Source organism: Ooceraea biroi, chromosome 3 (genome assembly GCF_003672135.1).
Source record: "Ooceraea biroi isolate clonal line C1 chromosome 3, Obir_v5.4, whole genome shotgun sequence".
Taxonomy (NCBI): Eukaryota; Metazoa; Arthropoda; class Insecta; order Hymenoptera; family Formicidae; genus Ooceraea; species Ooceraea biroi.
This window is the reverse complement of record NC_039508.1, coordinates 12,019,219-12,046,290: the sequence shown is the minus strand read 5'-3', so window position 1 is coordinate 12,046,290 and position 27,072 is coordinate 12,019,219. Positions and strand designations below refer to the sequence as shown.

At 46.5% G+C, this 27,072-nt stretch overlaps 4 protein-coding genes across 10 annotated transcripts; 2 read left to right on the top strand and 2 right to left on the bottom strand.

The window, feature by feature from the left end:
- The first annotated feature begins 2,314 nt into the window (after window positions 1-2,314).
- On the top strand, window positions 2,315-10,726 carry LOC105277041 (carbonic anhydrase-related protein 10). 5 transcript variants are annotated; one of them, XM_011335170.3, is made up of 10 exons: window positions 2,315-2,714; window positions 3,253-3,348; window positions 6,069-6,180; window positions 6,755-6,805; window positions 6,911-7,239; window positions 7,515-7,610; window positions 7,703-7,769; window positions 8,521-8,675; window positions 9,730-9,858; window positions 9,927-10,726. In XM_011335170.3, exons 3-10 carry the CDS (start codon window positions 6,117-6,119, stop codon window positions 10,020-10,022), a joined length of 987 nt encoding a protein of 328 aa, XP_011333472.1. In that variant the 5' UTR covers window positions 2,315-2,714; window positions 3,253-3,348; window positions 6,069-6,116; the 3' UTR covers window positions 10,023-10,726. The 5 variants fall into 5 exon arrangements, with proteins under 5 accessions (XP_011333472.1, XP_011333471.1, XP_011333475.1 ...); XM_011335173.3 differs by lacking the exon at window positions 3,253-3,348 and having other exon boundaries at window positions 2,316-2,714; window positions 9,927-9,972; window positions 10,227-10,726; XM_011335169.3 differs by lacking the exon at window positions 3,253-3,348.
- Window positions 10,727-10,828: 102 nt separating this feature from the next.
- On the top strand, window positions 10,829-18,171 carry LOC105277040 (leucine-rich repeat-containing protein 24). Of its 2 annotated transcripts, none has more exons than XM_011335168.3 (3): window positions 10,829-12,928; window positions 13,615-13,860; window positions 14,431-18,171. In XM_011335168.3, the coding sequence occupies exon 3, from the start codon at window positions 14,569-14,571 to the stop codon at window positions 16,597-16,599; it is 2,031 nt and encodes a 676-aa protein (XP_011333470.1). In that variant the 5' UTR covers window positions 10,829-12,928; window positions 13,615-13,860; window positions 14,431-14,568; the 3' UTR covers window positions 16,600-18,171. The 2 variants fall into 2 exon arrangements, with proteins under 2 accessions (XP_011333470.1, XP_026823942.1); XM_026968141.1 differs by having other exon boundaries at window positions 10,829-13,542.
- A 453-nt stretch (window positions 18,172-18,624) lies between these two features.
- LOC105277039 (CAPA peptides) lies at window positions 18,625-22,369 on the bottom strand. Of its 2 annotated transcripts, XM_011335163.3 has the most exons (5): window positions 22,212-22,272; window positions 21,429-21,470; window positions 20,413-20,661; window positions 19,631-19,780; window positions 18,625-19,108 (listed from the first exon to the last, which is right to left on the bottom strand). In XM_011335163.3, exons 1-5 carry the CDS (start codon window positions 22,270-22,272, stop codon window positions 19,026-19,028), a joined length of 585 nt encoding a protein of 194 aa, XP_011333465.1. In that variant the 3' UTR covers window positions 18,625-19,025. The 2 variants fall into 2 exon arrangements, with proteins under 2 accessions (XP_011333465.1, XP_011333467.1); XM_011335165.2 differs by lacking the exon at window positions 21,429-21,470 and having other exon boundaries at window positions 19,026-19,108; window positions 22,212-22,369.
- Window positions 22,370-23,588: 1,219 nt separating this feature from the next.
- On the bottom strand, window positions 23,589-26,937 carry LOC105277037 (WD repeat-containing protein 18). Its single transcript, XM_011335160.3, has 2 exons — window positions 25,170-26,937; window positions 23,589-24,837 (listed from the first exon to the last, which is right to left on the bottom strand). The coding sequence occupies exon 1, from the start codon at window positions 26,511-26,513 to the stop codon at window positions 25,242-25,244; it is 1,272 nt and encodes a 423-aa protein (XP_011333462.1). The 5' UTR covers window positions 26,514-26,937; the 3' UTR covers window positions 23,589-24,837; window positions 25,170-25,241.
- Between the last annotated feature and the right edge of the window lie 135 nt (window positions 26,938-27,072).

Here is a 27,072-nt window from a genome sequence, read left to right as displayed (position 1 = left end):
TTGCATTTTTGCATATCCATGAGCTTGGCGGCTTGTGCTTGCGCGGCCAGCTAAGTCCGCAATATCGATAACCCATAATCGTCGTCGCCCTCTGCCGCCGCCGCCACCGTAGTGAAACGTGCCGACACACGCGCGACCGGAAGCTCGAACATAAGTCTTACGGCGGATCCAATATCGAGGCGCGTGCACGTGCAACGGGCAATCAGATGCAGCCGCGAGAGTGCATCCGGACATTCGGACGCGTCGTATCGGCTGCTACCACGATCGTTCGGAGGCTCTCGTCTCCTCTTTCCCTTCATCCCTATCTTTCTCCATCTTCCGTGTGTACGACGGGAACGACGAGGACGACCACGATGACGACGACGACGACGACGATGACGACGACCTGCTAGAGAGCGGCGTCCGCGGGGCAATGCCGCTTTGAAAATCGATAAGCGCCTCCGCGTAGAGTCGACCAGTCAGGGGCTTTTCGGTGTATCCGCGCGCCGGAGATCCTGGCGGGGGTGCCCGGTGACCTCGAAACGCCAACGCCAGAGGATCCCCGAACGTAATTTCGCCTGGATGTGTCTATCGATATACCCCCGGCCGGAGGAGCCGGAAGTCGCCGCCGTAAAGTTCCGCGACGCCGATGCCGATGACAGGATTAGCACGAGGCGATGTCGGCCGCATTCCTGCCGGGATAGACCGAGCTCGGTCGGGAAGACGCGGAGGAACTCGCGCGGGAATAGGAACGCTTCCGCGAGATTTTCGCGACGCGGTGATATTCCCGGAATAGCGTGGAATTAAATATAACAGTCTTATTTCGGAGACGCGCCCGCGCCCGCGCGTTTGGAAGATCGCCTTATGCAGATCGCGGGAAACTCACTCCTGCGGAGAATATATATACGTAATTTGATTTGGGCTATATATATGTTAGTACGCTACGATCCTCATCGTAATTATCGCTATTCTATTTTTATAGTATATTTTATGCCACTTTAAAGTTTGTTTTCCTATCGGACTTGACATACATATTATGCGTACTATTATTAGTGTTTTCTGTAGGGTATCACATTAATGACCCATATGTGCCCGCGGTATTAATAAATCCGTGCCAATAGATGCTATTTCCTCACGGCGCGGTAATTATGTCAAATATCCGTTGAAAATCGTACTCGCAGCTTCTGCGGTTGGTTCAAGAAATACTCAGACGCGACGGGATCAGTTCGCCGATATCCCCGATGGATTTTATAAATTCCTGGCATACTTCCGTGGAAAGCGGGAGTAACCCCCGGGATCGACCGACCGAACGCCCGATATAATAGCGCGCTCTGGTTACGCGCGGTAAGTCCCGAGAAAAAAGGAAACGCGAGTCCGATGAGGAGAGGGAGGAAAGGGTAAAGACGAGGGAGTGCGGGGACAGGGCGGGTAAGAGGGAAGGAGGCGAAGGGAGTGCAAGGGATGTGCTCCAAGATTTTCCGACCCTCGATCTCTCTCCCCTTTGTGCGATCAAGCGCCGTCGCTTGCATACAAAGAGAAGGGAAATTGCGGAGAGCGGCTCCGAGGTCGCGCTCCACGACATCGCGCGTTCTTATCCGGCTTACGATTCCGTGCGGACGCTTTTCTCCTCGCAGGAGAGGACTCGCCCTGTCGAAGTCGGAGGCGCAATCCCTAAACCCACCCTCATTTTCAGGCAATAGGTCAATTCGCCGTAATTCGAGCCGGCTCGCGCGAGATCCGTGACGAAGCCGAGGGAACGGAGAACAGAGCCGACGTCTCCAAGTATCTCTTTCTCTTTCTCTCGCGCGTGTCCTTCCTGCATCCCTGTCCCCTGAGTCAGGACTCGCGCGAGCGGATACGAATGCGCAGACGTTCTGACGAGGACGACGGCCGGCGATGATGGCCGGTAAGCGAGCGAGCGAACGGAGGCATGGAAGAGAGTATCGTCCTCCGTGTCTGGACGCGTCGATGCGGCGACCGAACAAGCGCGAACGTAGAGCGAGCGAGCGAACGAGCGAGCAGAACGGGACGCGCAGGAGGCACGAATACGAAATAGATCGTGCGGCATGAGAGGAAGAGAAAGGAAAGAGGAAACGAGAGAGAGAGAGAGAGAGAGAGGGAGAGAAGAGGGAGAAGATGGAGAGAGAACGGAGAGAACGGAGCGCACACGCGGAGAACAGAGAGAAAGGACACACCTGGCGCGTGCGCCGCTACGCCGCCGGGGGTGAGAGAGAAGGACCGCCGGGGGTGGCTTAACGCGAGGGAAAGAGAAACGGATCGGCAGGGAGAGAATTCAAGGGGCGAGGGGTTGGTGGACGCGCGAGGAGGGACGTATACAGTCCGCCTCGTAGGGCAGTCGTTCCTCCTTCGTCGTTCCTTCGCCGCCGTGCGCTTTTAACGAAATTATTCCGTGATCGGGGGAAAAAAGGAAGCGGCGAGAGAACGGGAGGAAGAGGAGGAAGAGACGCGGATAGCAGGGGCACCACAAGGCGGATAGAAGACCGGGGAGTAACCGGTGGGAGCTCTCGGTCGCCGGGCCGCGAATCTGCCGCGACGCGCACGGCGGCATCGTCCTCCGGCGGTATCGTCCTCGAAGGGGTGACCGGCTTGCGTGGCGCGCGTCCTCGTCGTCGTGGCCGCGCTCGACGGCAGAAGCGGTGGAAGAAGTGGTGCGCCGGCGGAGATTGAGGCGGAGGAGGAGGAAAAGGAAGACGTCGTTCTGTTCGTCGTCCACGGTCAGTATCCCGTAGCGGAAGAATAGCAAAGGAGGAGGAAAAATCGCGCTGCGCGTGTGAGAGAGCGCGCGCGGGTGCTCTCTTCTCTTCCGGGGGAGAGAATTCTCGCCGGCGCGAGAGCGCGCACGGAAACGCCGCGATTGACGCGGCCGAGATGCGGCCAGGACGAGGACGAGGACGGCGCGGTGGAACACGCTTCGCGATCGCCGCTTATTGATTTCCGCGGCGGAGAACGCCGCCGCGCGTTTCACCGTTTCGCGTTCCCGTCACGCGAATTTTCGGCCGCACCGTTCGTTCGTCGCCGCGTCGCGGCGTTTCGCGTCGCGGCCCTGCGATCGATTCGCGCGCGCTCCTGCCCCCGTCACACCTGCGTGTACCTACTCTCTTTCTCTCTATCTATGTACCTATCTCTCTTTCTCCCTCCTTCTCTCTCTCTTTCTCTCGCTCTCGGTCTCTCTTTTCCTCCTCTCGATCCTCGGCCCGATAGTCGTAGCTACCGTAGCTTGCGTATCTAACGCGTTGAAGATCCGGCAAGCAGGATCGGTATAGTTACAGAGTCGACGGGATAACGTCAGGATGTGTCTTCGTAGTACGATTATTCGCAGCAGCGCAGGGGAGATATGAGACGATCCAGGTATGAAGTAGAGAATAATTTAAGGTACGAAGATATGAGTAGTCGTAATCAAAGTGCCAGAGAAGGCATTCGAGACGCGAAGAAAATGCAGTATATGATGATGCAAGGCAGAAGTGATTAAATGTGAAGAAATCGGATATGCGAGGGGTAGGTAGTGAGATTGCATTTGTTAGACAAAATTGCGTTTGTTAGACGAGGGACCAATCGAAGCGCAGGGTGAAAGCCGATTAAAATACAAGAAAGAGAGGGAAAGAAACACCAATAGCGTTTGCCGATCTTCATAAAGGGAGGATCGTGACTTATGCGCGTGTAAATTGGACACGCACGTTGCTAGTTTAGAATCGCGTTGTCTGGGATTCGGAACGCGCGGGCGGAATGTTTGTTGTTCAGGATAAGCCCGCCGGCGGTGGGTACATCGTTCGATTAATCGATTAGTGGCGATAACAATTTGAGTTTTGGCCACTCTCGACCTGGAAACGCGAAGCAACAAGAGATGAACGCTTCCACTACGCTCTGGTAATGCGACGAGCGCCGTGTCAAAATTCCCCCGTGCATCCCCCCAGTGTACCGATTTTGAGGACCCGATATTCCATCAAATACCAGATATAAATGCCCTAGTTTTGTTATAAAATTGTAAAGTAAACTTTAACAGACCTGAACATCATGATGTCATTAACATATTTATTTATGCCGTACTATAAAGAAATGATGGAAGAGAAAATTATTCAGCATGGATAGAAATAGTTGAGCAAGTTGATTAATCAAGTTAAGTTAAATTCAGTTTTAATTGATATTTTCCTGAAATATTATTTTAGAACGAGCTATTCGTAAAGACAATTGCATATTATATTAGTCATTACTGTTTAACGTATATTAGTGATAGTGGAATGAAAGAGTATTTCAAAATTTGAATTTATTCTTCCAAATGTGTTACTAACAAAAATACGAAACAATCATCTTAAATTAGAATATTTTAGATTAAGATAAAATGAAGTCTATTTTCAAATATACGGATATATTTTATACATAAATCGTAAAAATATTTATATTTCTTTGTGTGACCATCTTTAAATTATTCCGAAAAATTAAAGTAAAATATAAACTTCCTGGTTTTTCGTAGAGCTTTTTTGTTTGTTTTATTCTGAAAATAATGTCACAGATATAAAAAAAGTGTCGAATAATGACGCAACAGGAGATTGGAAAGAGATAGTTTTATCAATACAAGAGATTAACTCACACTAGTTCAACGTTTCAGCTTTACTTACAGCAGGAGTAAGACATTACACATTTAAACGACAAGTTAAATCAACTCTCTCGTCACGAATTCCAGTCTTAATTAATATTATTAATTATTATATATCCGGAGCAATCGAGTTACTGATGCTATTTTTATTTATCGTCTTTATATCTCGGATATCTTCGCACAACCTTCGAGAACCGTGAGAATTCACCAGAGAACGCGGGCAGCCAGCGCTTTGGGAGAAAGTCCGTTTGTATCGGTCGATAGGCGACTAAAGCAGGATGAAGTGGCTACGTGCGAAGCACGATCGATGGGCGCGAAGGCTCGAGATATTTCAGCGGCGAGTTCCGGCGCGCGATAAAAGTATCTATCACGAAGACACATCGGCGAACTCGAGATGAGAGAAAGAGAGAAAGACAGAAAAAGAGAGAGCTAAGAAGAACAAGAGAGAGAGAAAGAGAGAGGCATGGCTGACGCGGCGACGACGGAGAGTGGCCACCCTTTGAAATTCACAAGCGCACGTAGAGCACGTACTCTCTCAGACGGGAGTCCCGCACTCCTCTTCCTCGCGTTTGGACGGACGTGTGGAGATCCGATCGATCGATCGAAGCGAGCCGCGCACTCGAGTTTTCCCTGACCTAAGAATACACCGGCTCGAAAGTGCCGCGGAGGAAACCCCCGGAATGGAGTGGACTCCAGAATGCACCAGAGTGGGGATCGAGAGAGAAAGAATGTGTGTGTATAAGAGAAAGAGATGAAAAGGAGAGAACCCCGCCCCCGTCTAAACGACGCCGGACAACGATGACTGCGGATTTTTTGCCGCCCCTTTCTTTCCTCGCACTTGCCCGGAGTCGCGCCCGGCACCGTCTTGTTGCTCGCGTTATCCAAAGTATCGCGTGTAAGAGCTCTTCTCTTCCGTTTGCCGAAGACGGAGAACGGCCGGGGAGCTGGCTTGGAGAACTGGCCTCCTCAGGCACGTTGCGACGAGTGCACGGGGTGGAACTCGGCGCGAGCGAGCGGGCCGCGCGTTATCGTGCCGTGCGAGAAGTGCTGGTCGTGATAAACCCTCTCGTGCGGAACCCTCGAGTGTCGGATGCAAATTCGACGGCAATGTTCGCCGACGTCGGCGTCGGAATCATCGTCGTCGTCGGCGACGGCAGCGGCGGCGGTGCTAGTCGTCGCGTGACGCCGAGCGATTAGATTAGAATCCGACGACGGCGGTTTGCGGATTTTTTTGGGGGGGCGGCGCGCGGTTGACGGATCAATTACGTTATCGCGGATCGCGGAGTTCCCCTAGCTCGAAAGTTGTCGGACTCACCGAGTCTCTCGTGGGTGGTTAAGGCTGCTCGAGAGGGCGAAAGTCGCGACCCCCGCGAGCCACCACGAGAGAAGGGCACGTGAGAGAGAATCGCGACACGCAAACACAGCCCCGTGCCCGACTAACGAGAATCAACTGGTTCCTTTTGTCTCTGTGCCACAGAAACGAGCCGAATGATGTTCAATTGACGAAGACTGCGCAGAGCTAGGAATGGCCCCCTTCAGTTCTGTCTTCCTGGGTGTCTGGGGAGTGTTTGTTGCCATTTTGTTACAAGGTACGTTTAACGCTCCACTGACATTTCTAACTTTCTTGAAACGTACCATTTTTCTCCCTTAAAGCATATGAAAATATATCTCGTTACTCTTGTGAATTAGTTAATGCTTCATCATCCTGAATACTGTCCCTAGTAGCTAGTATTTTCTCATCTTCCTACAATTTTAACTGTACTGTGTGTATAATGAAAGAGATTTGTCGCTTCTTGAGAAGTTAATTTAATTTAGCTCATAGATTATTCTTCTTCTATAATATATATGTTCGATTATCGAAATTCTATACTATTAACGTTCATTATTACATGGTGTTTTTAGAACATAATTGAGCATTGGAAATTTCTCGCTGCAGAAATACTGGCCGTGATCTTTTGATTATGTAATATCGTATTATTAAAAGTAATTAGAGAAATTTTGATACATTGTGTACATAATGCGATTCATTTTGCACAATGAATCTTTGTTCCGCTTCGACACGAGAATAAGTACATCCAATTCACATTCATAAAGTTATGCTCAATTATCGTCATTATCGTCTCGTGGAAATCATATTACTCGTTAATAACGATGCGTTTGCAGAATCGACACCTGTTAGCTGGGAGGAATGGTGGACATACGATGGTATTTCTGGTAAGATACACGATTAATCAATTCATGACCTCAATCTTATGAAGATACCAATATTATTTCGCTGTTGTTCATTTTCTCGTTAAAAACTCGAATTACGTTGGAAAGGTCCTGCCTTCTGGGGTCTCATCAATCCGGAATGGTGGCTCTGTAACAAAGGTCGAAGACAATCACCGGTCAATCTCGAGCCTACTCGACTGCTATTCGACCCGAATTTACAGCCTCTTCACCTGGACAAGCACAGAATCAACGGTGTTCTAGCGAACACTGGACACAGCGTCGTGTTTGCCGTGGAGAACGACACGCGTCACCCCGTCAACATCTCTGGCGGCCCGCTCAGTTATCGTTATCAATTTCACGAGATTCATCTGCACTTTGGCGTGGACGATCGCACTGGCAGCGAGCACACTGTCGACGGACACGCGTTTCCCGCCGAGGTACGATCGAAATAATCATTTAGAGTATGATGTAAATGTGTGCTCAAAAAACGAAAATCCGATATATTTATCGACATGTATGTTTCGACTTTTATCTTCGAATCTTCTGACAGTTAAATTTTCGTTGACTTTTCAAAGTGTCACTTCGCTCGAAGATGATGATGGAAATAATATAATTTTTACACAATTATAAAGTTCCATATTTTATCTGGAGAAACGTTTAGGAGGTACTTTTAGTTTAGTATCTCTATGCTCAGAGTTTTCTTTTCTCGCAGCTCCAGATATTCGGTTTCAACTCGCAGCTCTACAACAACTTCTCAGACGCTCTGCACAGGGCGCAGGGGATCGTGGCGGTATCGCTTCTTCTGCAGGTACATGCCTAATCTCTCCACCGGCGTTTATCGCACGTCAAATAAAGATCGGAATAAGCGATACGTCATAGAACCGCTCGGTACTTTTCTAGGTGGGCGACCTCTCGAACCCGGAGCTGAGAACGTTCACGCAGCAGCTGGATAAAATCAAATACGGAGGTGAGAAATCCAATAACGTAACGAACTCGGTCTATTCCGAGATACAATACGCCTCCGGGTAAGAGCCGGCTAATTCAGCGACAGCAATCATCTCATTTTAACCAATGAATTTTAGTCGCGCGGACTTATAAAAATTTTCAAAGTATTCCCACGTCAGATTAACGATCGTGTGAAATTACATCCAGACGCTGGCAACAAACGGTCACTGCACCACGTTTTACATCGATTTAATTTTACGTAATTCGATACGGTGTATGCATATTACATATCCAAAAAAACAAAATTAACAATTAATTAATTCATAATTAAACGGGCAATCGACAGATCTCAGGGGATTTTCCTCTCTTTCGGAGAGATTTACATTTTTATTTTATCGAGAGAAGGGGGAGTAAGAATTCCGTTCGGATGAAAAAGCTGAAAGATTGATGTAGCTCCGGAAGTTTGACGATGCGGTGGCATGCATTATAACTTTCGAAAAACTTGGCGCGGCATTGTCGTGAACTTTTTGCCGGCAAGATAAATCGATAATTACCATCATTTTTTATGGGGAAGCGAGTGTGGCCCGATGTATGCAAATGCGATCGGCCGGTACGCGCAATAACATTAGCGATACGTAACAACGTATCAAAGCCGTGTAACACGCGGTGTCGGCCGCGATCGGGCAACACGCACACGTGTGCCGCGCACACGTGCATGCATATGCACGCGCCCCCAAGCAACGTTGACGTTATCGACCGTATGAATTGCACAGGGCAGGCCATAGAAATTAAACGTTTCGGGGTACGCGAACTTCTGCCGGACACGAAGCATTACATGACGTACGACGGCTCCACCACGATGCCGGCGTGTCACGAGACCACCACATGGATCATCCTCAACAAGCCCATATACATCACCAAGCAGCAGGCAAGTATCGCCGTTGCCACCACCGAGTTGCTCCCTCCCAACCCCCTGCTACTGCACTTGGTGTTTAAAATGCATGCACACGCCCCCGCACTCGAGCGTTCGCGCGCGACGCAAAGTACGGGTACAGCCACCCCCTCACCGCCCTCCCACTCAATTATGCAATCCCGATCATTAAGAGGGAGAGTTCCTTTGGAACATCGGGGGACGCCGGCCGTGCTTCACGGATAACTCCGCGTAATTAAAGTATCGCGAAGTAAGACGGAAAATGAGGCACTTTTACCAAGTCTGCGTCTCAAATGGACACCATCACGAATCTCGCAGGCTGTTGTCGAGTTTTTACGCGACTCTTCGTCGATCTTTGGTACTCAAAGTTATCCCTCAATTTTCGAATTTATGCATGAGATAAGAAATATATAACTAAACATTGAGAAGATAGATACAATTTGCAGATAGATTCTTAACATTTCATTTTCTGGATTTGCAAAAGATAAATTTGCACGGTGCTAAAATAATATTGATCGGCTGGCCGGATGATATTAATAGAAAAGCTCTCGGATGAACAGCTGCCGTCTCATTGAATTGAGAAGATCCACGGCTTTATTATATTAATAGACTTATGATTCATTGAGAAATCTTATAATAGCCCTGCGTACAGTGGACGATAATTGTGTTTTCGATATATAGTAGTTAAGCAACTACTTCATACCCGTATAACAACATTTGCGATAATCGATCATACATTTAAATTAGCTGTCGCATCAGAATTACAAATGTTGTTATTACTGATATTGATCATATTCACCGAGGTGATAAAATCACACTCGTGCCCTGTATTCGGTTATATAATAACGGAAGTTGAATCGGGTTAGGTAGATAAATATGATTTTATCTTTCAAGCATATTGATATTCGCATGACGATCACGCCAATCCACGATAATAAATTCAAATGCGATTCTTTCCTATATTCGATTATGCGGCTGTGCTTTCACCGCGATTGTTCAACAGCGTTACATTACTATCAGTCATGCTATCATGTCTTCGTAATTGTTGCAGCTGCATGCCTTGAGGCAATTGATGCAAGGTGACGAGAAGCAGCCAAACGCGCCGCTTGCAAATAACTTTAGACCACCGCAGCCGCTTCATCATCGTCCCGTTCGGACGAACATTGATTTCAATGTTCAGGTAATGACACGAATCACGTGCCTTCTTTTCGCTTGCACATGTAACTAATTATCACGCAATGTGTTTAGGGTCCGAAGAATTGCCCGACGATGAACAGGGACATATATTACAAAGGTATAAAAAGCAAAATCGATCGCGGTTTTAGATCGATAGACCAGGCTTAATGCACATCCCACTTGTCACGAAAAGATGACGTCGTCAGACGTGGATTTGTAAAAGCGCGTTGCTTTATTTCCAGATATCGGATCACTTTCTTTGAATTATTATTTTTATCTTCTTGTCTAGGAGCTGTCAGAATTTATAGAAGCTATAGCGGTCTTTGTCCTTGCCCTGAATGCATTAAACCGTCTCGTTATCTGCCTTTTCAGCCAATAGCTGGAAATAATACCCAGCACTGCCGTGAGGTCGACGTTCGCAGTAACTACGCTTTTCCCCGGAACGAGCTGGAACTTTGCTGTAAGGAAAAAAAAATTGACATATCAATTACAGGCGGGTGACGCCGGGTCACAAAAAAATTGCGGCAGATAGAATGACGACCGATGGCGTCCACATTGGCGTTGCGGTCACGATTATAAGAAAAAATGCTTCGTTGTACTTATTAGACGTGAATTGCCAAGTATGTTTCCAGTTAAACCAGAAGAAAAAAAATCAGATATACCTATAGATCACACAACTTAGACGAGATAAGCTAATCGTAAGGTCTATTATTATACATATATCGGTAAGCTATCGAAAAAAAGCTATGACTATCGTGGCCTGCGCGAGGGGTTTGAGAAATGCAATTATATGTATAAAAATTCACGCGCGACGGAGCGCGCTACCGAGCGAAAGTTTATACTATATTCTTGTAATAAAAGCTTGATAAAACGCATATCATCAGACGCTTGCCGGCGGTTTTGCTCGATGTTCCTTCTCCATCCACCAATTAGCCGTTCTCGTCCTACCAGGAAAGGGATCGACTCTTCTTGTTCTCGTCGTGAAACCCGTTATCTAAACAATGGCTATCCATCGATAGCCGCGGGTATTGTGCTCTCATAAAAGCTTCGAAACACGGAACGAGCCGCACTTCGGCGAGCCTGGTCGACTTCCTTTATCCGACCCGTCAATTAGGATCTTCCGCTTTCAACCCCCCCTTCAACTACTATCGATTCCCTTGACTCTCTTCGCAAATTTTGTTGGACCGAACAATAGCTGACCATCGGCGCGTCGGCGTTGCACGCGGACGAAGCTGTCGGCGAGGTACCAACGCCAAGCCGGGACGGATCAGACGGAAGTTGAAGTTTTGCGGACCCGGGCGAGTCTGTCCGTCTAGTCGATAACGCAGAATCCGCCGGTACAACCCGGTTAATCCCAGCTCGACGATCAAACGACGTAGCCTGAACGTCTCGGGTCTCCGAGGGGAAAATCGATTCCCCTTCAGCCGGACGAAGTAGCTGCGCCTGCACCATCCAGCCCGTCATCAGCTTCCAGCGTGTTCCGTGCTGTTGCGCTCTCGTCGTCCCGCGTCCTTGCCGCGATCGTTTCCGCTGATGTACGTAAAATAATTCCCCGACTGGAGCCCTTATCCAGCACGGCGGAGAGCATGGCGCAACGAAGAAGGTCGAAGAAATGTTGAAGGAGCAGGCGGCAATGGGGGTGGGCAGGGAGGAGGGAGAATATTATTATCATTGAACCGCTACCCAGAATTCGACGGTGCTGCCCGCGGACGGCTATGCGACTTGGGGACCGGAAAGGGTGAACGGAACACGGTGGGGCGCGCGCGCACCAGAGAGGGAGAGAGAAAAAGGAGGGCGCGAAGTGGGAAGGTACGTGGAGAGCAAAGGGCGAGCGCGGGGGAGGACGCAGAGGAGAGGGCGCGTACGAGAGAGGGACGCGGATACAGATCCATCGTGTCGGTGGCCGCTGCGGCAAATCTGCGGCTCTCCGCGGCCGATCGTCCGAGAGACGGAGAGAGAGAGGGAGAGAAAGAGAGAAAGAGAGAGAGAGAGAGAGAGAAAGATAGGAAGCCAAAGAGTAACAGAGAGTGTGTGAGAAAGAGAAAGAGAGAAACCAGAAGAGAGATAGTGATCGGTAGACACCGGGTGCCCCAGAGCATCCGGCCTGGATTTGGGTGCCGGCGCGCTGTTCGCGATCGGCCGATCGGTGGCCCCGAGTGCGCCCTTTCGAGCAGCCCCAAGGCCGTTTCCGCCGGAGGCCGTGTGAGGGATGTGAGGGGTGAGGTGATGGAGCGGTGTTCTCGCGATCTTTGTGGTGTCCGTCGTTCGGTCCAGCAGCGCTCAATCTCGACTCGTGCGGATGCCCGTCGTCGCCGAGGCTCCGCCGGTACGGAGATTGATTGATCGGCGAGGAGAGGAGAGCGCCGGAGGACGTCGATGCCAGTCGACGACCTCGCGGCCCAGGTGGGGGGTGTCCTCTCGTAAGAACGGACGAACACGGACGTGCACGGCGGAGGGTACGCGTGGCGAGGAGGACGCCGACAAGTGCGTGTAACGACGTCGAGACGTTTCGCTCCGTTCATTTTGGAAGAGAAGAGAGATATATAGAGAGAGAGGGAGGGAAGAGGAAGGGAAGTGTACCTCCGGCTCCTCGCGAGGGTTGCGGTTCAGCTGAGGACACTCGCGAGGATCGTTCGTTCCATTTGATCCCTTTGTACCTTGATTGTGGCAATCGCGATAAGTGAGGTTTGTGGGCAATCGCCGGACCGTGGAGGCGGAAACCGTGCGGACGGCTGCGCGATACGGAATCGATGGAATTTCGAGGAAGCGAGACGCAGTGTACGCTCGTCTTTAACGTCGGAGGGAGGCTGTGAGCGGTTCCGTGATTGGTTAAGCGCATCCGCGGGAATCCTTTTTTTCTCTTTTTACGTGGACTAATTCGAGTTTACTAGACGACGTGATACGAAGAAGACCAATGCGCCCGAAGAAGACTGACGCGGGCCCGTGGTTGATGGCCGTCGACCGATGTCGCCCTCGTTAGATCGGCCAAAGACCAGTCAGCAGCATTCGGAGGGAGGAAAGAGGGAGAGGAAGAAAGAGGCGGAAGGTTGAGCCGGCTACGGATGAACGGCGAGGTTCGTTATCAGGATCGACGTCACTAATTCGCGCGACGGGACGCCGTGTCAACGAGCTACGAGCTACCGTGGACTGGCAAACTGAAACTGCCGCTATTACCGCCACCAATTCGACGGGAAACTTTCGTCCAACTCAATTACGCCGCAGCCGTGTCGTGTTCGCGCCTGCGAAAGCCAGCGAAAGGCGACACCGACCTACTCTCTTCGCCGTAACTCGACGCTCGTGTTCCATGAGAGAGCTAATCGCGGTTCCACCGAGGCTCCCGGGTTCTTCGTCGGGCTCGCGATTAATTTATGATAAGTGTAATAAGCCGCCTGGTGTGGATTACGCCGACGATCAGAGAGGGGTGGTTAATAGCACCGTTAGCGGACTCAGCGATTAATATGGCGAGACAGGCATATTTCGTCGATTAATATGCCGACCGCGAGGAGCCAACTGACGCGCGATTTAAAATTCATATCGCTCGTATAATCGATAGTTTGTCACACGCGCTCCCTTTCTAATTCGAGCCCACCGTTGCAGCGCGGTCCACGGCCGCTTGTGTGCGAGTTGCATATCAGATAATTGTTGCGATCGAACATAGGATATTCCGTTCCCGAGACTTCACACGCGAGTAAGTACCCCACCAATACCGAGGATAACGTTAAGAGCGCAATTTATATGAGACTTGTAATTCTTTTTTCAGATTAAGCCACCGTGGGATTTACAGAGCAGACCAGAGCCAGCTGGCTTAAGGTCTGCGCGCGTTTATGGCGCTCACTTAATCAGGATGAGATCTGAGAATCCGCTGACAATGCCGCTGCCGCGACGACGTCCGGGTAACAAACCTGCGAAATGAAAACTCTTCAGGGAAACAATGGAAGCGTCCACGCGAGCATGACGGCCTCATTCGGTGTCGCGGACGGCACGCGGCCGTATACGAGACGCTCAAGTAAGTATAAGAAGCTTCCCATTCGGGATCTTGCTTCGTTCCTTTCGCCTGGTGCCTTTCGTTGGACCATTCTCACGCGTTTCATTTCACAAACGCAGATTTATTTCCCGCGTAAGAAGATTACAAGCCAGAATCGTTTTGCGTAAAAATACAGTTTTACACGTGAAATTCGCTTAACATAAACTCGGAGATCAAATATAAACGCCGTGATGAACGATCGTTTCGTATTAGCTCTCCCCGGCTGAAAACGGCTTTCCTTCTAGTCTGTCGCGAGCTATCTGTTATTCCAGCAATGCAATATTTCTCCTTTTATGCGCGACGCTCTTTGTTATACCGACGTCCTTATTCTTCCGCCTATATTAAATTCCTATTTGTCGGTAACAGTAACAGTTCGCACTCGCGCACTCTCTTCTTTCGTTCAGACTCGCCGGAAACGACACGCAAAAAAACAGGATGTCACGAAGCGCGAGCGCGAGTCTTTGATGTCACGTAACGGCCGCAAAGTATCGAGTACACAAATCGATTCGACGAGATGGCGGGATGTTGACGCGAAGATCTTTCCTTTTGCAGCTCCTCAGTGAAACGGAGAAGCATCGTCGCCGTCACCGTCGTCGCTCCGCTGCCAGCTTCCTGTTCTCGCCTCGAGGCGAGAAGAGGACCGGACGGGATCAGCAAACATCGGATAGACACCGATAAAAGAACGGTGTTATGTTAGTGACAAGGTGTCACCCTCTAGGAGGGCGCATACTACTCGCCCTCTTCCTCCTGACGGGGTGTTTCGCCTTGCTGTCACGGGCGGCCGCCTTTCCGGACTGGACCGACTGCCCCGCAGTGTGCCGGTGCAAGTGGACCTCCGGCAAGAAGTCCGCCCTGTGTCCGGATGCCGGCCTGACGTCGCTGCCGGCATCCCTCGACCCAGACATGCAAGTGCTCGACCTGTCCGGCAACAGGATACCCGCGCTGCAGGCGGAGATATTCAAACGGGTCGGGCTGGTGAACCTACAGCGGGTCTTCCTGCGTAACGCCGGCATCCACGAAATCCACGCGGACTCCTTCAAGGACATGAGGATACTCATCGAGATCGATCTGTCGGATAATCACGTGACGACTCTCGAGCCGAACACGTTCCTCGGCAACGAGCGGTTGCGCATCCTGATACTCAGCGGGAATCCGCTTGGTATCCTGAGCAGCATGCAGTTCCCTGTGCTGCAGCATCTGCGGAATCTAGAGCTGCAGCGATGCTCCCTGACAGAGATACACGGCCAGGCCTTCGCCCGGTTGACCGATCTGGAGTTCCTCAAGTTGGACGGCAATCAGTTGGAGTACCTGGAAGCGTCGGTGATATCCAATCTGAAGAAGCTAAAAACTTTAACGATGGAAGGCAACCGGTGGAGATGCGACTGCCGGCTGCGTGGTTTCCGCATGTGGCTGATCCCCGACGCGCCCAGCAAGCTGTACTCCGTGCCGCAGATCTGTTCGGGTCCACCGAGACTGGAAGGTCGCAGATGGGAGGACGTGAAGATCACAGAGTTCGCCTGCGAGCCGGAGGTGTTCGTCCTAGCGAACAGCATACAGGAGGAGACCAACGGTAACCTCAGCCTGGCGTGCCTGGCGAGCGGCGATCCCGAGCCGGAAGTCTGGTGGCAGCTTAATGGCGGACCGGTCAATGCCACGAAGACGACCGATCAACCGTACACGGGCACCCTGGTTTACGCGACGTCCGAGGTCGGCGCGCCTTCCAGCGATAAATCCGCACCATCGCGGACCGTCGCCGATCGATGGAGCAACCTGACCGTCTACAACGCCAGCGACAGCGACGCCGGCGAGTACGTCTGTTTCGCGCGGAACATCGCCGGCATCGCACGGGATTCCGTCAACGTGGCGATACCTCGCGTCTATACGGCGCCAACCCTCTCGCAGAGCGACAACTGGCTGCTCTGGGTGAGCCTTGCGGGTGGCGGTGCGGCCGCCGCGTGTGCTTCCATCTCGGCAGTCCTACTAGCCCTGTGCCTGTGCGGCGGCAGCCGCCGACAGAGCAAGCGAGAGAAGGTGAAGCTGCAGGGCAGCGGCAGTTTCGGTGACCAGGAGAAGAAACTGCTAGACCTGTCCGTGACCACCACCACGACTCCGGGTAACAGTAACGACCGCGGCAGCGGTCACGGCAGCCTCGGGGAGGCGTGCAGCACCGGTGACCTCGAGCTAGCTGAACGTGGGTCCATCTGCGACCCCATGGCTGCGGCCGCCGTCACCGTCGAGCGACTGCGACCCGCGGACAGCACAGTGAATACCATTCGAGCAGTTCCATGTGCCACCGCCGCCACCGCCGCCAGCATATTCCCACCCCCCCCGCCGGAATTCACCACTGGCGTGCTGCCGACCGGCATCTTCGGCAACATCTTCATCTCCGTGTCGCTGCCGCAGGACGCGTCGTCGGACCGCTGTTACCCGGACCTGCTCGACATCCCCGTCCACGCGGTCAGTGGCACCGCGGCTTCTATCTCGGCTGGCAGCAAAGTCCTGCCGTCTGCTGGAGCCGTCAACGTCTCCAGCTTCGCCACGCTGCCGCGCCGGGCCCTACGCTCCGCCGAAGTGGCCACTGGCTCGCCTTATGACAATATGGGGCCGCGTATCACAGCCAACGGTAGCTCCGCGTTCTCCCTGACGGACGTGGACCTGCGGCTGTCGCCGCCGCCACCTCCGCGAATCCTCCAGCCACCGCACGAGTTCGTCTCCCTCTGAGGCAACACCTACCCTCACGTCGCACCGTGATGTCGCGTACCAATCTCGCAATCGATGATATTCCGTTAATAACGTTACGGATATACTGCGGACTGTCCATTATCGGCCGGATATTATTGGATTGCGACAATTAGCGCGTGATAATATTGACTGTGTCAGGAATCACTCACGGACTGATTCCTCGAGGACACATGTGCTTCGAACGTGGGGTCCGTATACGTTTCTCTGGCGGGAATTTCAAGGGCACATCGAATTATCCTGCGTATCATGCGTCCGTGTCGCAAATTTGACAATGCTGCGGGTCGCGTTCACTGTATCGGCGAACTTTCATCCCCGCATTACATTCTCGCTGGGTCATCACGGGGGCGCCGAAAGCTTCGTTGTAGTTTCAGAATATTGATCGCAACTCCAGACTGCCATTTATTAAATCAAAATTTCAATAAATAGCGTCTGTTTATGGAAATAGACCACGTCATTTCTCTCGCAGATGATAAAATTTCTTAAAAATTTTATCATTAATCCTCGAATATGTCGTCCCCTATTTGTGCAGCGAATTTAGCGATTTATTATAAAAGCTGATAAACCAAAGCTCACTTAATGATTTGACGAAACATTGATTAAAATCCAGACAATTGTCCAAAAGACATCATACAAGCGTCTTCAGTATTTTTAAAGCATCTTTTGAACTTTTGTATTGTATCTACGAAAACATAATGTGTGTAGAGCACATCTAGACGACATTTCTCGATCAAACAAAAACCATTTTCGTTTGATCGCGAAGGATTGCGAAGCCGAGAAGCGGACAGTCTGCAAGGAACGATTAGCAGATGTCGGTGTACATTTTTGTCAAATACTTCTGAAACCGATAGATAGACCGCGCGATCAAGTAATTATCGATGGATGGCTCGACGCCTCGCGAAAAGGGAAAGGGTGCGAACGCAGTCGTGATTACACATTTCCCGCGGGTGCAGTCGAAGTCGGACAGTCCTTCCCCCCTGGCGTGTAACAGCGAGTATGCGGGGAAAGGGATCGAGGGGAAATCGATATCCCGGCATCGAGTCGGCATATCACGAGGATGGTATACGGAGCATCTGATCGAGAGCCGATATCGGCCATGACTGTCCGACCTATCGAATATCTGTCTGTCTATGCTTGTCTGCCTGCCTTGTTCGCTTGTTCGGCCAACTGCCCGCGGCCGCTCGCGCTCACAACGAGCGCGTGTGAGTGACGGAGAGAGGGTTGCGTGAGAAAACGTTAGATCTAATAAGTCTCTTCTAGTCTGCTAAATAATACGAAGCGGGGTGAGACGTTTGTACATACTTCACAGCTATTTCTTCAACGATGGACCTTCGACTAGCGCGAGCGTACGGCCGCGCCTCATTATCTTCCTCCCATTCATTCTCCAAAGTATATCACTAGTTTGTTACGTACTCTACGTGTGTATATATTTGTTATTACATTACACATTCGTGCACACGCGCGACTTGGACGTTGCCGATTGCGCGCACGCCGTTTACACATGGATATATTCATTATGAACACTTTGTCAATTAATAAAATCATTGAATTTTATATACATTGAGTCATTGTTGTGTGTTGTCTCATTGCGCTCATTGTGCACTCCGCGATTGACGCGCTGTTATTATGTCCACAAAGTTCGGTTATAACATTCATTTCAACGATATCGACGATAAATAGATAAGTTTTTCAGACGAGAAATCAATACGAATGCATTGAAAAATTGAAACAACACATGATATTGTTTTTCTGTATCCAATTTATACATCAAAAATAAAACAAAGCTACACAGATTGTTTTTTTACAAGATTTTACCTAATTGGCTACTACTTGCAGCATAAATTGAGAGATATTACACTAAATGTCAATTATTATTAGTAATAGAAAAATTGAACATACAAGTATGTGTAATCAAATAGCCGTAAAAAAAATTAGAACCCATCACAATTTGCAATTGAATCTGTGCAAGCATATACATGAAACAAATCACCAATTAGTTCAGTATATGGTACAAACTAAACTTTTATTCTCTTTGACGTTTTGTACAAAAACCTAGCGTCAAATTGCATCGAATACTTTCGGGCGGAAATTCAAACAAAATTGCACCGTGATCGAATAACTTCAGGATCGATCTTCTTCGTGGAAAAAAATTGATATTGGTGATGGCAGAAGGCGAGGGTTTCGTACAAGATGATATAAACTGCAGTATTTAAATGCAGATTATGTATTGTGCCGCATCAACTGCATACAAAGTGCGGGGACAAGGTGGGTCGCCGATGCAAATGAGGATAGGGGAACAATCAAAAGCATCACAAGTTACGTTCCTGATGACAATTTTGACGAGAGGTTCCTCTTCCACCGGTTAACATCCGCCGAATTCGCGAGGACACGTAGCGAAAGTAAGTGAGTTACAGGAAACTCGCGGTGTCATGCTCGTTCTCGCGACCCAATCTTGGAGTGTAGCCTCCTTGACCTTGAGTATTTCGAGAATCTGGAAAGAGATCAATCATACACTGCAGACGAGTCGCACGTGGACCGTCTTAAATTGTTCGTATTTAAGGATTAATGAAGTCGTGTGACGCGCGCGCGAGTTCTTTGATTTCTTCATGGCAAAACGACTCGCATAATGTCAAAGAATAAACGTGACGTCGATATCTATTGAACGCTTGCGACAAGTGTCTCCTAAGAGAATATTTAATTTAATGAAGATAATATGATCGCTACTTCAACATTCAAATACCTACAATATTCATATGCAACAAAGATGTCGGCATTCGTTGATACAATAAATTCTTGCTGTCGTATTGTTAAGATGAAATAATAACATTTTCAGGCTTTCGCGTTTTCAATAAAATCGATTTTAAAAACTCGAAGCTATTTTTGTAAATTTTGTACTATGTGCATTATATTTACGGTCTATTTAGAATTAACGAATCAATTAACGATCATACGTAAGAGAAACGTAATCTTTTAATAAAGGTAATAAAGAGAAACGTGATCTTTTAATTCATACCTCGCAAAGCAGAGTAGTATGATCGAGGATAGTCGATCTTTTGCGCAAAATGGTGATCCTTATATCCGTGTACATGATCGGGCACTAACCAGGAACCGTCCTTTTGCATTTTGTCGGTATGCTTAAATGCTATCGGTCGGTTCGCATATTCTACATGAAAGAATGCAATTAACAAGCATGAATATTCATAGATGATAAAAGTATACAATATCTATGTATATGTATATTTTTACCTATATCGCATGCAGTTTAAGAGCAACAAACGAGATTCTACGAGGCAGGCAACAGGACATCGTTAAAATTGACTCATTAAAAACTACAAGTACGCGCCACAAAATATTACATTGTCCCGCAACATATTCGCGCTTGTATTTTTCCGCAGATTCCGTTCAGATTTCAATTCAGTAAAAGCCACTTTAATTAATAACAGCGTCAAATATGTGATGTATCAAATGTTACACGATAGGATCTACTTGACACCGTTTATATATTGAAATATTTTGCAGCAACTCGTGACTCGTATTGTTAAACTTTCAATTATTCCAAAAATGTATTGTCATTTATTCGTGTAATTATTCTTATAAATTCTAATAATCTTTGATCTCTCTTTCTCTCTCTCTCTCTCTCTCTTGTAAGATTATTATTATTATTCCTATGAACATCTTTATTTATAAAATAATTTTAAATTAAATTTCGGAGAAACTTAGAAACAATTCCGAAATGATCAAATATGTAATATTATCTTAACGCTTTAAGATTGCTTTGAGAAAGTTCCCTCGCACCTTCGTAATCGAGATCTAGAAGATCAGGATCCATATCGTGCATAATGTAGAACTCAATATCGTCGGCCGATAAATCGTGGAATCGATTCAAATTGCCTAAACTGTCAGATCGTCCAATTCGCGGCTGATGTATCATTCCCAAAGCGCGTTCCGATCTGGGCAAGGTCGCCATTTCCGAATTCCGGCCAATCCTGGGATATGGTACCAGTCCAGCGGACCGCCTATCGTTGACTTTTAATTTTTGAGCCTCTGGAATGTCGAAAGTGAAGTAATAACTGATTAGAATACGCCTAAAATTATTTAAATTGCATTCTCCTTGAAAATTATAGCATCATATTCCTTTCTTTTTTTGCTGTATTTTAACTGTCTTAATTATCTAAATCCTTTTGTAATGCATCTATCATTACTCTTGATATAGAATCTTCAAGAATAGGTTTAATCACAATAGTAAAAATTTAAGCAGCATGATAAAGAACATAAAACTCAAGTTGATTCCATCAATACGAAGACTTTGCCGGCATGCTTACGTTCGCTTGCATGTGAAGTGAAAAAATAGAATATTTCATGTGCTGCTACGCATAGATATTTTGTGAAGCATTTTAAAAATATGGCAATAATAATTTATGTTGGAAACATAAAACTAAATATGAAATATGCTCGAAATTTAAAAAATACTTCAAGCATGAATAACAATATTTTCAGAAAAAACATTAAAAAATAAAAAAAACTTTTCGCTGGAGGTTTGAATAAATATGTATTATAATCCATTTGAGTAAAAACATAACTGTTCAACTAAATCAAGATAAAGTTAAACATACAGTTAATAGCGCGCTCATGCGTTACAGGAATATCGAAAAAAGAATATTAAAAGGAAATTTCGTAGGTGGAAATATCATCTGCACGGATAATTGTAACGCTTGCGTTTTATCTGGGACGTGTAAACCAATTAAAATTATGATGTGAAAAATGTCACAGAAAAGTTATAAAAGTAGGTGACACTCATGCGAGTTCCTTGCCTCTGGCGGATTGGAAGTGCTGGCCGACCAAGCATCTGGCAACTGAAAAATAAATAGGACGTCGTCGACGTTTTTCCATCAGAGAGGTCGGACATCATAATCCCTGACGATTTAATTTACACTCGCACTCGCGGCGCTCAACGATTTCCTGCGGGAATCTAGTATAATACTTTTTTCTCATACCGCCTAGCCTTTTTGCACTTAATTCCCCGTCCTGCTTTATTTTTACTCCGCGTCGGGAACTGTCCTAACCGAGTTTCAGGTTGGTCTCAGAGAAAATGAATTAACTAAAGCATTATTCGCCAGGTAATACACAAAATATGACTTTTAATATTAGATTAAATGATGCGCATTGTTAGTGTCATTTATAATCACTCGATATTGATTTCTTAAAAATAATTTGATCGATAAGCTATTCTCGTGTGCCATACATTTTTCAAAACCGAACTCACATCGAAATTGTATTTGGATCTAGGCCAAATCGATTAATAAATAAAATTTTGCGTCTTGTTTAGACCGATCATGTTGTTGTTTTGTCAAAGCACTTCAGTTTTCAATTATATGTAATTCATTGAAATATTTAGTCGACACTTTTATTAAACAATAAGGTATTAAAGTATTTTAATTTCTTGATTGTTGCAAATTTAACTGTTAAAAAATCGGTTCAAGCAATGCGAATGTTCATGAAAATTTCTTTACCGGAATTTGTACGTTATTAAGTCCAGCTATTAATGACCAAAGAAAAATGTAAAGTTAATTGTGAAGCTCGCAATATTAACTTACGGTTGAAGGAGGTAGAAAATACCAGAAGGACTACGAGAATGAAAAATCGGTTGTGCTGCATATCTGTGACGTTGATATTCAAGATTCTAAGTAACGATGCTGCGAAGCTTAGAATCAAACCGACACTGAATACCTCCGGTTACCCGACGTCCGATTTTATACCTTGCGCCTCCACCGATCACGGGGTTGCCACCCCACGGTTCAACCCCCTCGTCGCAGAGCCTTCTGGCTCGCTCTTCCCTACTCCTTGTGAAACTGACGCATTTTCCTCGATCTGCATAACGTGCCGTTCGGTTGTTTTAATAAAAGAATTAATTTCATTCTCATCAATTTTATAATTAAAATATCTGAAATAAGACAAAAGATTTTTAACAAATGTTGTTTCAAAGAAAATTAAAACTTGTGTTTTCCGGAACATCTGTGCTTTATTTTAATTTTACTCGGCAAGGGAGATATTCTTCAATATTCAAATAATTAAAAGAAATCATTTTTTGACTTGAATTAAAATATACATAAACAATTATTATTTGTTTATGTATATTTTAATTCAAGTTAAAAAATGATTTTTTAAAATTATATATATATTATTATATATATAAACATAAAATACTCAAGTACTAAATAAATGTAAATAAATTTTGGCAGTTATCGTGATATTATCAGAAAATTAGTGTTGCAGTGCTACGTTAATTCTACTATGACAATTATCAAGCGCGCTTTTGATTTCTCTCTCAATACGTCATCAAACTAAAAAATGCGCTTCGCTGCGGAGACAGAACGTTTTTCTGCGCCAAAACGAGTTGCTCTTTTCATAGCGGTTAAAAAACCTCCCTCTTTTCTTTTCTCAATACAATATTCTCAGTATTCCTGTCTTTTAGAGACTTCTCTCCTACGTCACATGCGTATATATGGCAACCGCCACTTTATTTAGGCAGTAGCAGGGAAACATATATTATTAATTTTCACGACGGTCCATTTTGATATACCGCACAGAACCCTCAGGATAGCGAACCCTATTTACCAGAAAGAAAAAGGTATTGATCCCTGGACGCATTTTCGAACGTTCCAGGGAGGAAACCGCGCGTGCGATCAGTTACCGAGTATTACAGTAATTCACTCGATGACGACGTAGGTGTAAAAGGAGGCCGCATTACGATGATGCAGGATAATATATAGATTTATATATGCGTGATGTGATTATAGCGCGACAGATTATGACGCATTACGGTGCGTGACATTCTCCTGGTATATTTTACCGGTCGGATGCTGAGCGCGAACTTAATCTCTATAACGTAAACGTGATCGCGATACATTTTCGCGCCGTTCCTCCCCATTTGTGCACGCTCCGGCACGCTCGGTTCGACGACGCATCGCACGTTTTTTTTTTTTTTTCAAACAATAAATGGACCAGGCTCTAGTTTACATACACAGACAACTTGCCTTTCAGTTTCAAAGAGTAGAAACGAGAGTGCCTGTACAACGTAATTCTGTCGTAATTTGCGTCTCTTCCCAGAGTTGACACGTGCCGCAACGCGTAAACACGGCAATATGTATAGTAGTACTTTCTTTTTAAGTGTGTCATCATGAAGAAATATTTTAAAAGGTTCAAGCAGAATGACATTTTTATGTCTAGAGTGGATCTTGGTAGGCGGGATGGTATATTTATTTGCGGAAGGAAAGGAAAAAGGAATGAAAAGTAAAGTGGGACTAAAATCCGTATGCACCAATGTGACTTCACGATGTTTCTTTCATCGGGTATTCCCGAATGCGGGAAAAATACATGAAAAGAGCGGACCGATCGATATAGAGTTGAAACTTGTACCGCGGATGTTCACGATGCATCAACTGTAAGCAGATGAAAATTAGATGAACTGGTGGCTCATTGACTCGCTCGAAGGGGACAACGTGCATGCGAGCCTTTTGCGATGCGATTAATTTATCCGCGATGGATACAGTATACGGCTCGTGAGCATTTCATTTGTATGCGCGCACAGGCTCATTTAAATATAAAGGAGCGCCGACGAAGACCATATTTAACGTTTAACGCCGGTACCGTCTAATTAATCGTAGCGAACGAAGCGTGCACGTCTTTGAATTTAACACGAGCAAAGAAAGTTTTCGATATTGAACGTTCGAAAGATTTCTGCCGATGCAAATAGGATAATATTACATACGCAACCGTTTCGTTATCGCTAAAACAAAGTAACGCGTAATTTAATATTCAAAAAAAGTAAAACCACTCTGGATCATGTTATATTTATGCCATTTTTAATATTTATCCGGCGGAAATATGAATTTAAGATAATTGCATTTATTCATTTATTATTCACGTTTATTTATTCACAATTTTTCGCGATAGGAAGTATGTTATTTATGGGATTATTGGGATTCGGTAAAAGATGTCGCATGTTACTTTTTGATTCGGCAATGAAGTATTATCCGCTAAAGAAATTAGTTTCTGATCTAACATCCTAATTAGCGAAGGTAATTAACGACCCTTTGCAGATAACGAAAACGTAATATATCTTGCGATATTAACTTTCAATCCCTTTAGAATAGAATCTTATACGTAATCATATCCATCATATAAGATCTTGTACAATGGATCCATGAATATTTGAATATTCTGAAAGAGATAAAGAAATAATAGTAAAAGAGAAAAAAACAGCACAAGTTTAATTATTTATTATATTCATGAAAAACTAAAATTTGTAAAATATTATTAATAAATTAATAAAATATTCATGAAAAACTAATTCGTGAAATAATTTACGAATAAAAAATAATTCTTCCGAGAAAGTAAAATTTTAATCTTCTTCGTGATTAATTTTATATCATTTCTAAAGTATACAAAAAAGAAACATTTTTATAGAACGATACATTTTTATAGAAAAAACAACATATTTTTATGCATTTTTATCCTACACGATATAAAATTACATATATATATATACATACATATATATATTATTAGTCTCAGTCTTTCATCATGAACGAAATATAAAATCCCGATTACATCGTCAATATCCTCTATTGCCCATCCTTTATCTTGTTCAAGATATGTGTGACGCTATACTGATATAAGGAACTATTGATCTTCTTTAATCTCTCAATTTCTTCCTGCATGGTCTCCAGCTTCCTCGTGTCCGCCGATTCCTGGGAGCCGGTATTATTACCAACGTAGGATTCGAAGTCCAGGATCTCCGCCGGATTTCGTCCTCTGGATATTATTTTGATGGCCCTCTCCTCGACATTGTCTTCCTCGGTCTGGAAACTGCACACTTCCAACCGCGGTTTGAGAACGGGAGCGCGAAAGTTTTCGAATCCCATCGCAAAGAACGCTGCCGTGACTGGTCCTTTGTGCTCGATCGTTCTGAGCACCTGCTTGCTGGCGATGTCCCATATGTGAACGGCCTTGTCGATGGATCCGGAAAGAAGAACGCGACAGTCCACGGACACCGATAAGGCTGTCACGTTCGACTTATGGGCTCTGAATACAACGCTGCTATCATCTTCATTTGAGCCTATCGCCACATGAAGCTCGACTGTTCGTGGAGGTTCGTGCAAATTGCACTGCAATATATCGCCGGTAGTGCAGCCTACGAAGAGTTCGCTCTCGCGGATGTTGACGGCAAGCGCGGTGAGCGGCACGTTAAATATTAACGAGACCAACAGATTTCCGCTGCCGAGCTCGTAGACGTTCGCTTTTCGGTCCAGAGAGATCGTGTACAATCTCGCGCGGGCACCGCCATGGCCAAAGTGCAGCTCTCCGACCGGCAGATTGTGATCGGAAAACACGTGAACGGGAGTGCAGCGCTCGTCGTTCAGCGCGCTGTAGAGTGACCACACGAGCACCAGGCCGTCCTCGCCAGCGCTAGCGAACAGCGAACCGTCCTTGGTGATGGACGCGCACGTGATGGGCTGATAGTGCCTGCTCAGGGTAGCGAGTATCCTGCCGTTGCAGGTTTGCCAGATGAGCAGTTTCTCCGTTATCGCCGCGATTATGTAGGAGCCATTCGGCGTGCACGTAAGAGCGCTCACCTTGCCCGGCGTGGTCAACCAAACGTTGCTCACGGGCAACGGGTTGTTCAGCGGCCAAACGTGAAGACGGGACTTCGTAGCGTTGGCGCCCAGCGCGTAGCTGTCGCCGGCAAGCTGAAGAGTGCGATGGCCCAGAGCTCCCGCGTTCTTGAACGCGGATAACAGATTGCCGTTCCGGGGATCCCACACCGCGGCGCTCCAGCTTTCCCCGGTGCTATCGCTCGTCAGGATCACTTCTCTGGCGTCAGTTATTCGCGACATTTTAGAGTCTTGATTTTTATGAGAAAATTATGACACATCGGTTGTCACAAGATTCTTAAGGTGCTGTAGGTTTCTTCTTTTTTCCTTTTTATAAATAAATGTAATACTACCGAGGTGTTAAACTCGCTATTGTGACACGTTCACGCACGTGACACAACATGGGCAGAATAGGTTAGGTATCTTCCTTGGAGTGTGCGTACACTAGACGCCTGTCGGTATGTTTTCGTTTCAGTCGGTAACAAACTTATCTTGTTGAGTAAAATGGCATGATATAACAATAAAATATTGAAGAGAATAATGCTATTAATAAAATAGTAATAACAATGGTGAAATACAAAAGGAATAATGAAGGAAAAATTGCTGTTCCTTATTCCTGTATTTATTTTCCTTATTTATCTAAATAATTTGCCCACATCGGGTTATAGTATCAATAGATCCAAGCCCGGTTTCTGCTTTATAAACTACTAATATAGTCACGTGACATTTCTAAGATATCACATTTCTTCATTAAAAAATTTCGTCTTGCCTGCTTGCACACACATACACGATACCAATCTTG

Bases quoted from the DNA above. Each gene is read 5' to 3' on its own strand.
- LOC105277041 (XM_011335169.3), top strand. From the start codon at position 6,117: ATGGCCCCCTTCAGTTCTGTCTTCCTGGGTGTCTGGGGAGTGTTTGTT. The intron at 6,181-6,754 runs GTACGTTTAACG...ATGCGTTTGCAG, and splicing joins TGTTGCCATTTTGTTACAAG to AATCGACACCTGTTAGCTGG. The intron at 6,806-6,910 runs GTAAGATACACG...TACGTTGGAAAG, and splicing joins GACATACGATGGTATTTCTG to GTCCTGCCTTCTGGGGTCTC.
- LOC105277037 (XM_011335160.3), bottom strand. From the start codon at position 26,513: ATGTCGCGAATAACTGACGCCAGAGAAGTGATCCTGACGAGCGATAGC.
- LOC105277039 (XM_011335163.3), bottom strand. From the start codon at position 22,272: ATGCAGCACAACCGATTTTTCATTCTCGTAGTCCTTCTGGTATTTTCT. The intron at 20,662-21,428 runs GCAAGGAACTCG...TCGACATTCCAG, and splicing joins GCACTTCCAATCCGCCAGAG to AGGCTCAAAAATTAAAAGTC. The intron at 19,109-19,630 runs GTATGAATTAAA...ATCTCTTTCCAG, and splicing joins ATACTACTCTGCTTTGCGAG to ATTCTCGAAATACTCAAGGT.
- LOC105277040 (XM_011335168.3), top strand. From the start codon at position 14,569: ATGTTAGTGACAAGGTGTCACCCTCTAGGAGGGCGCATACTACTCGCC.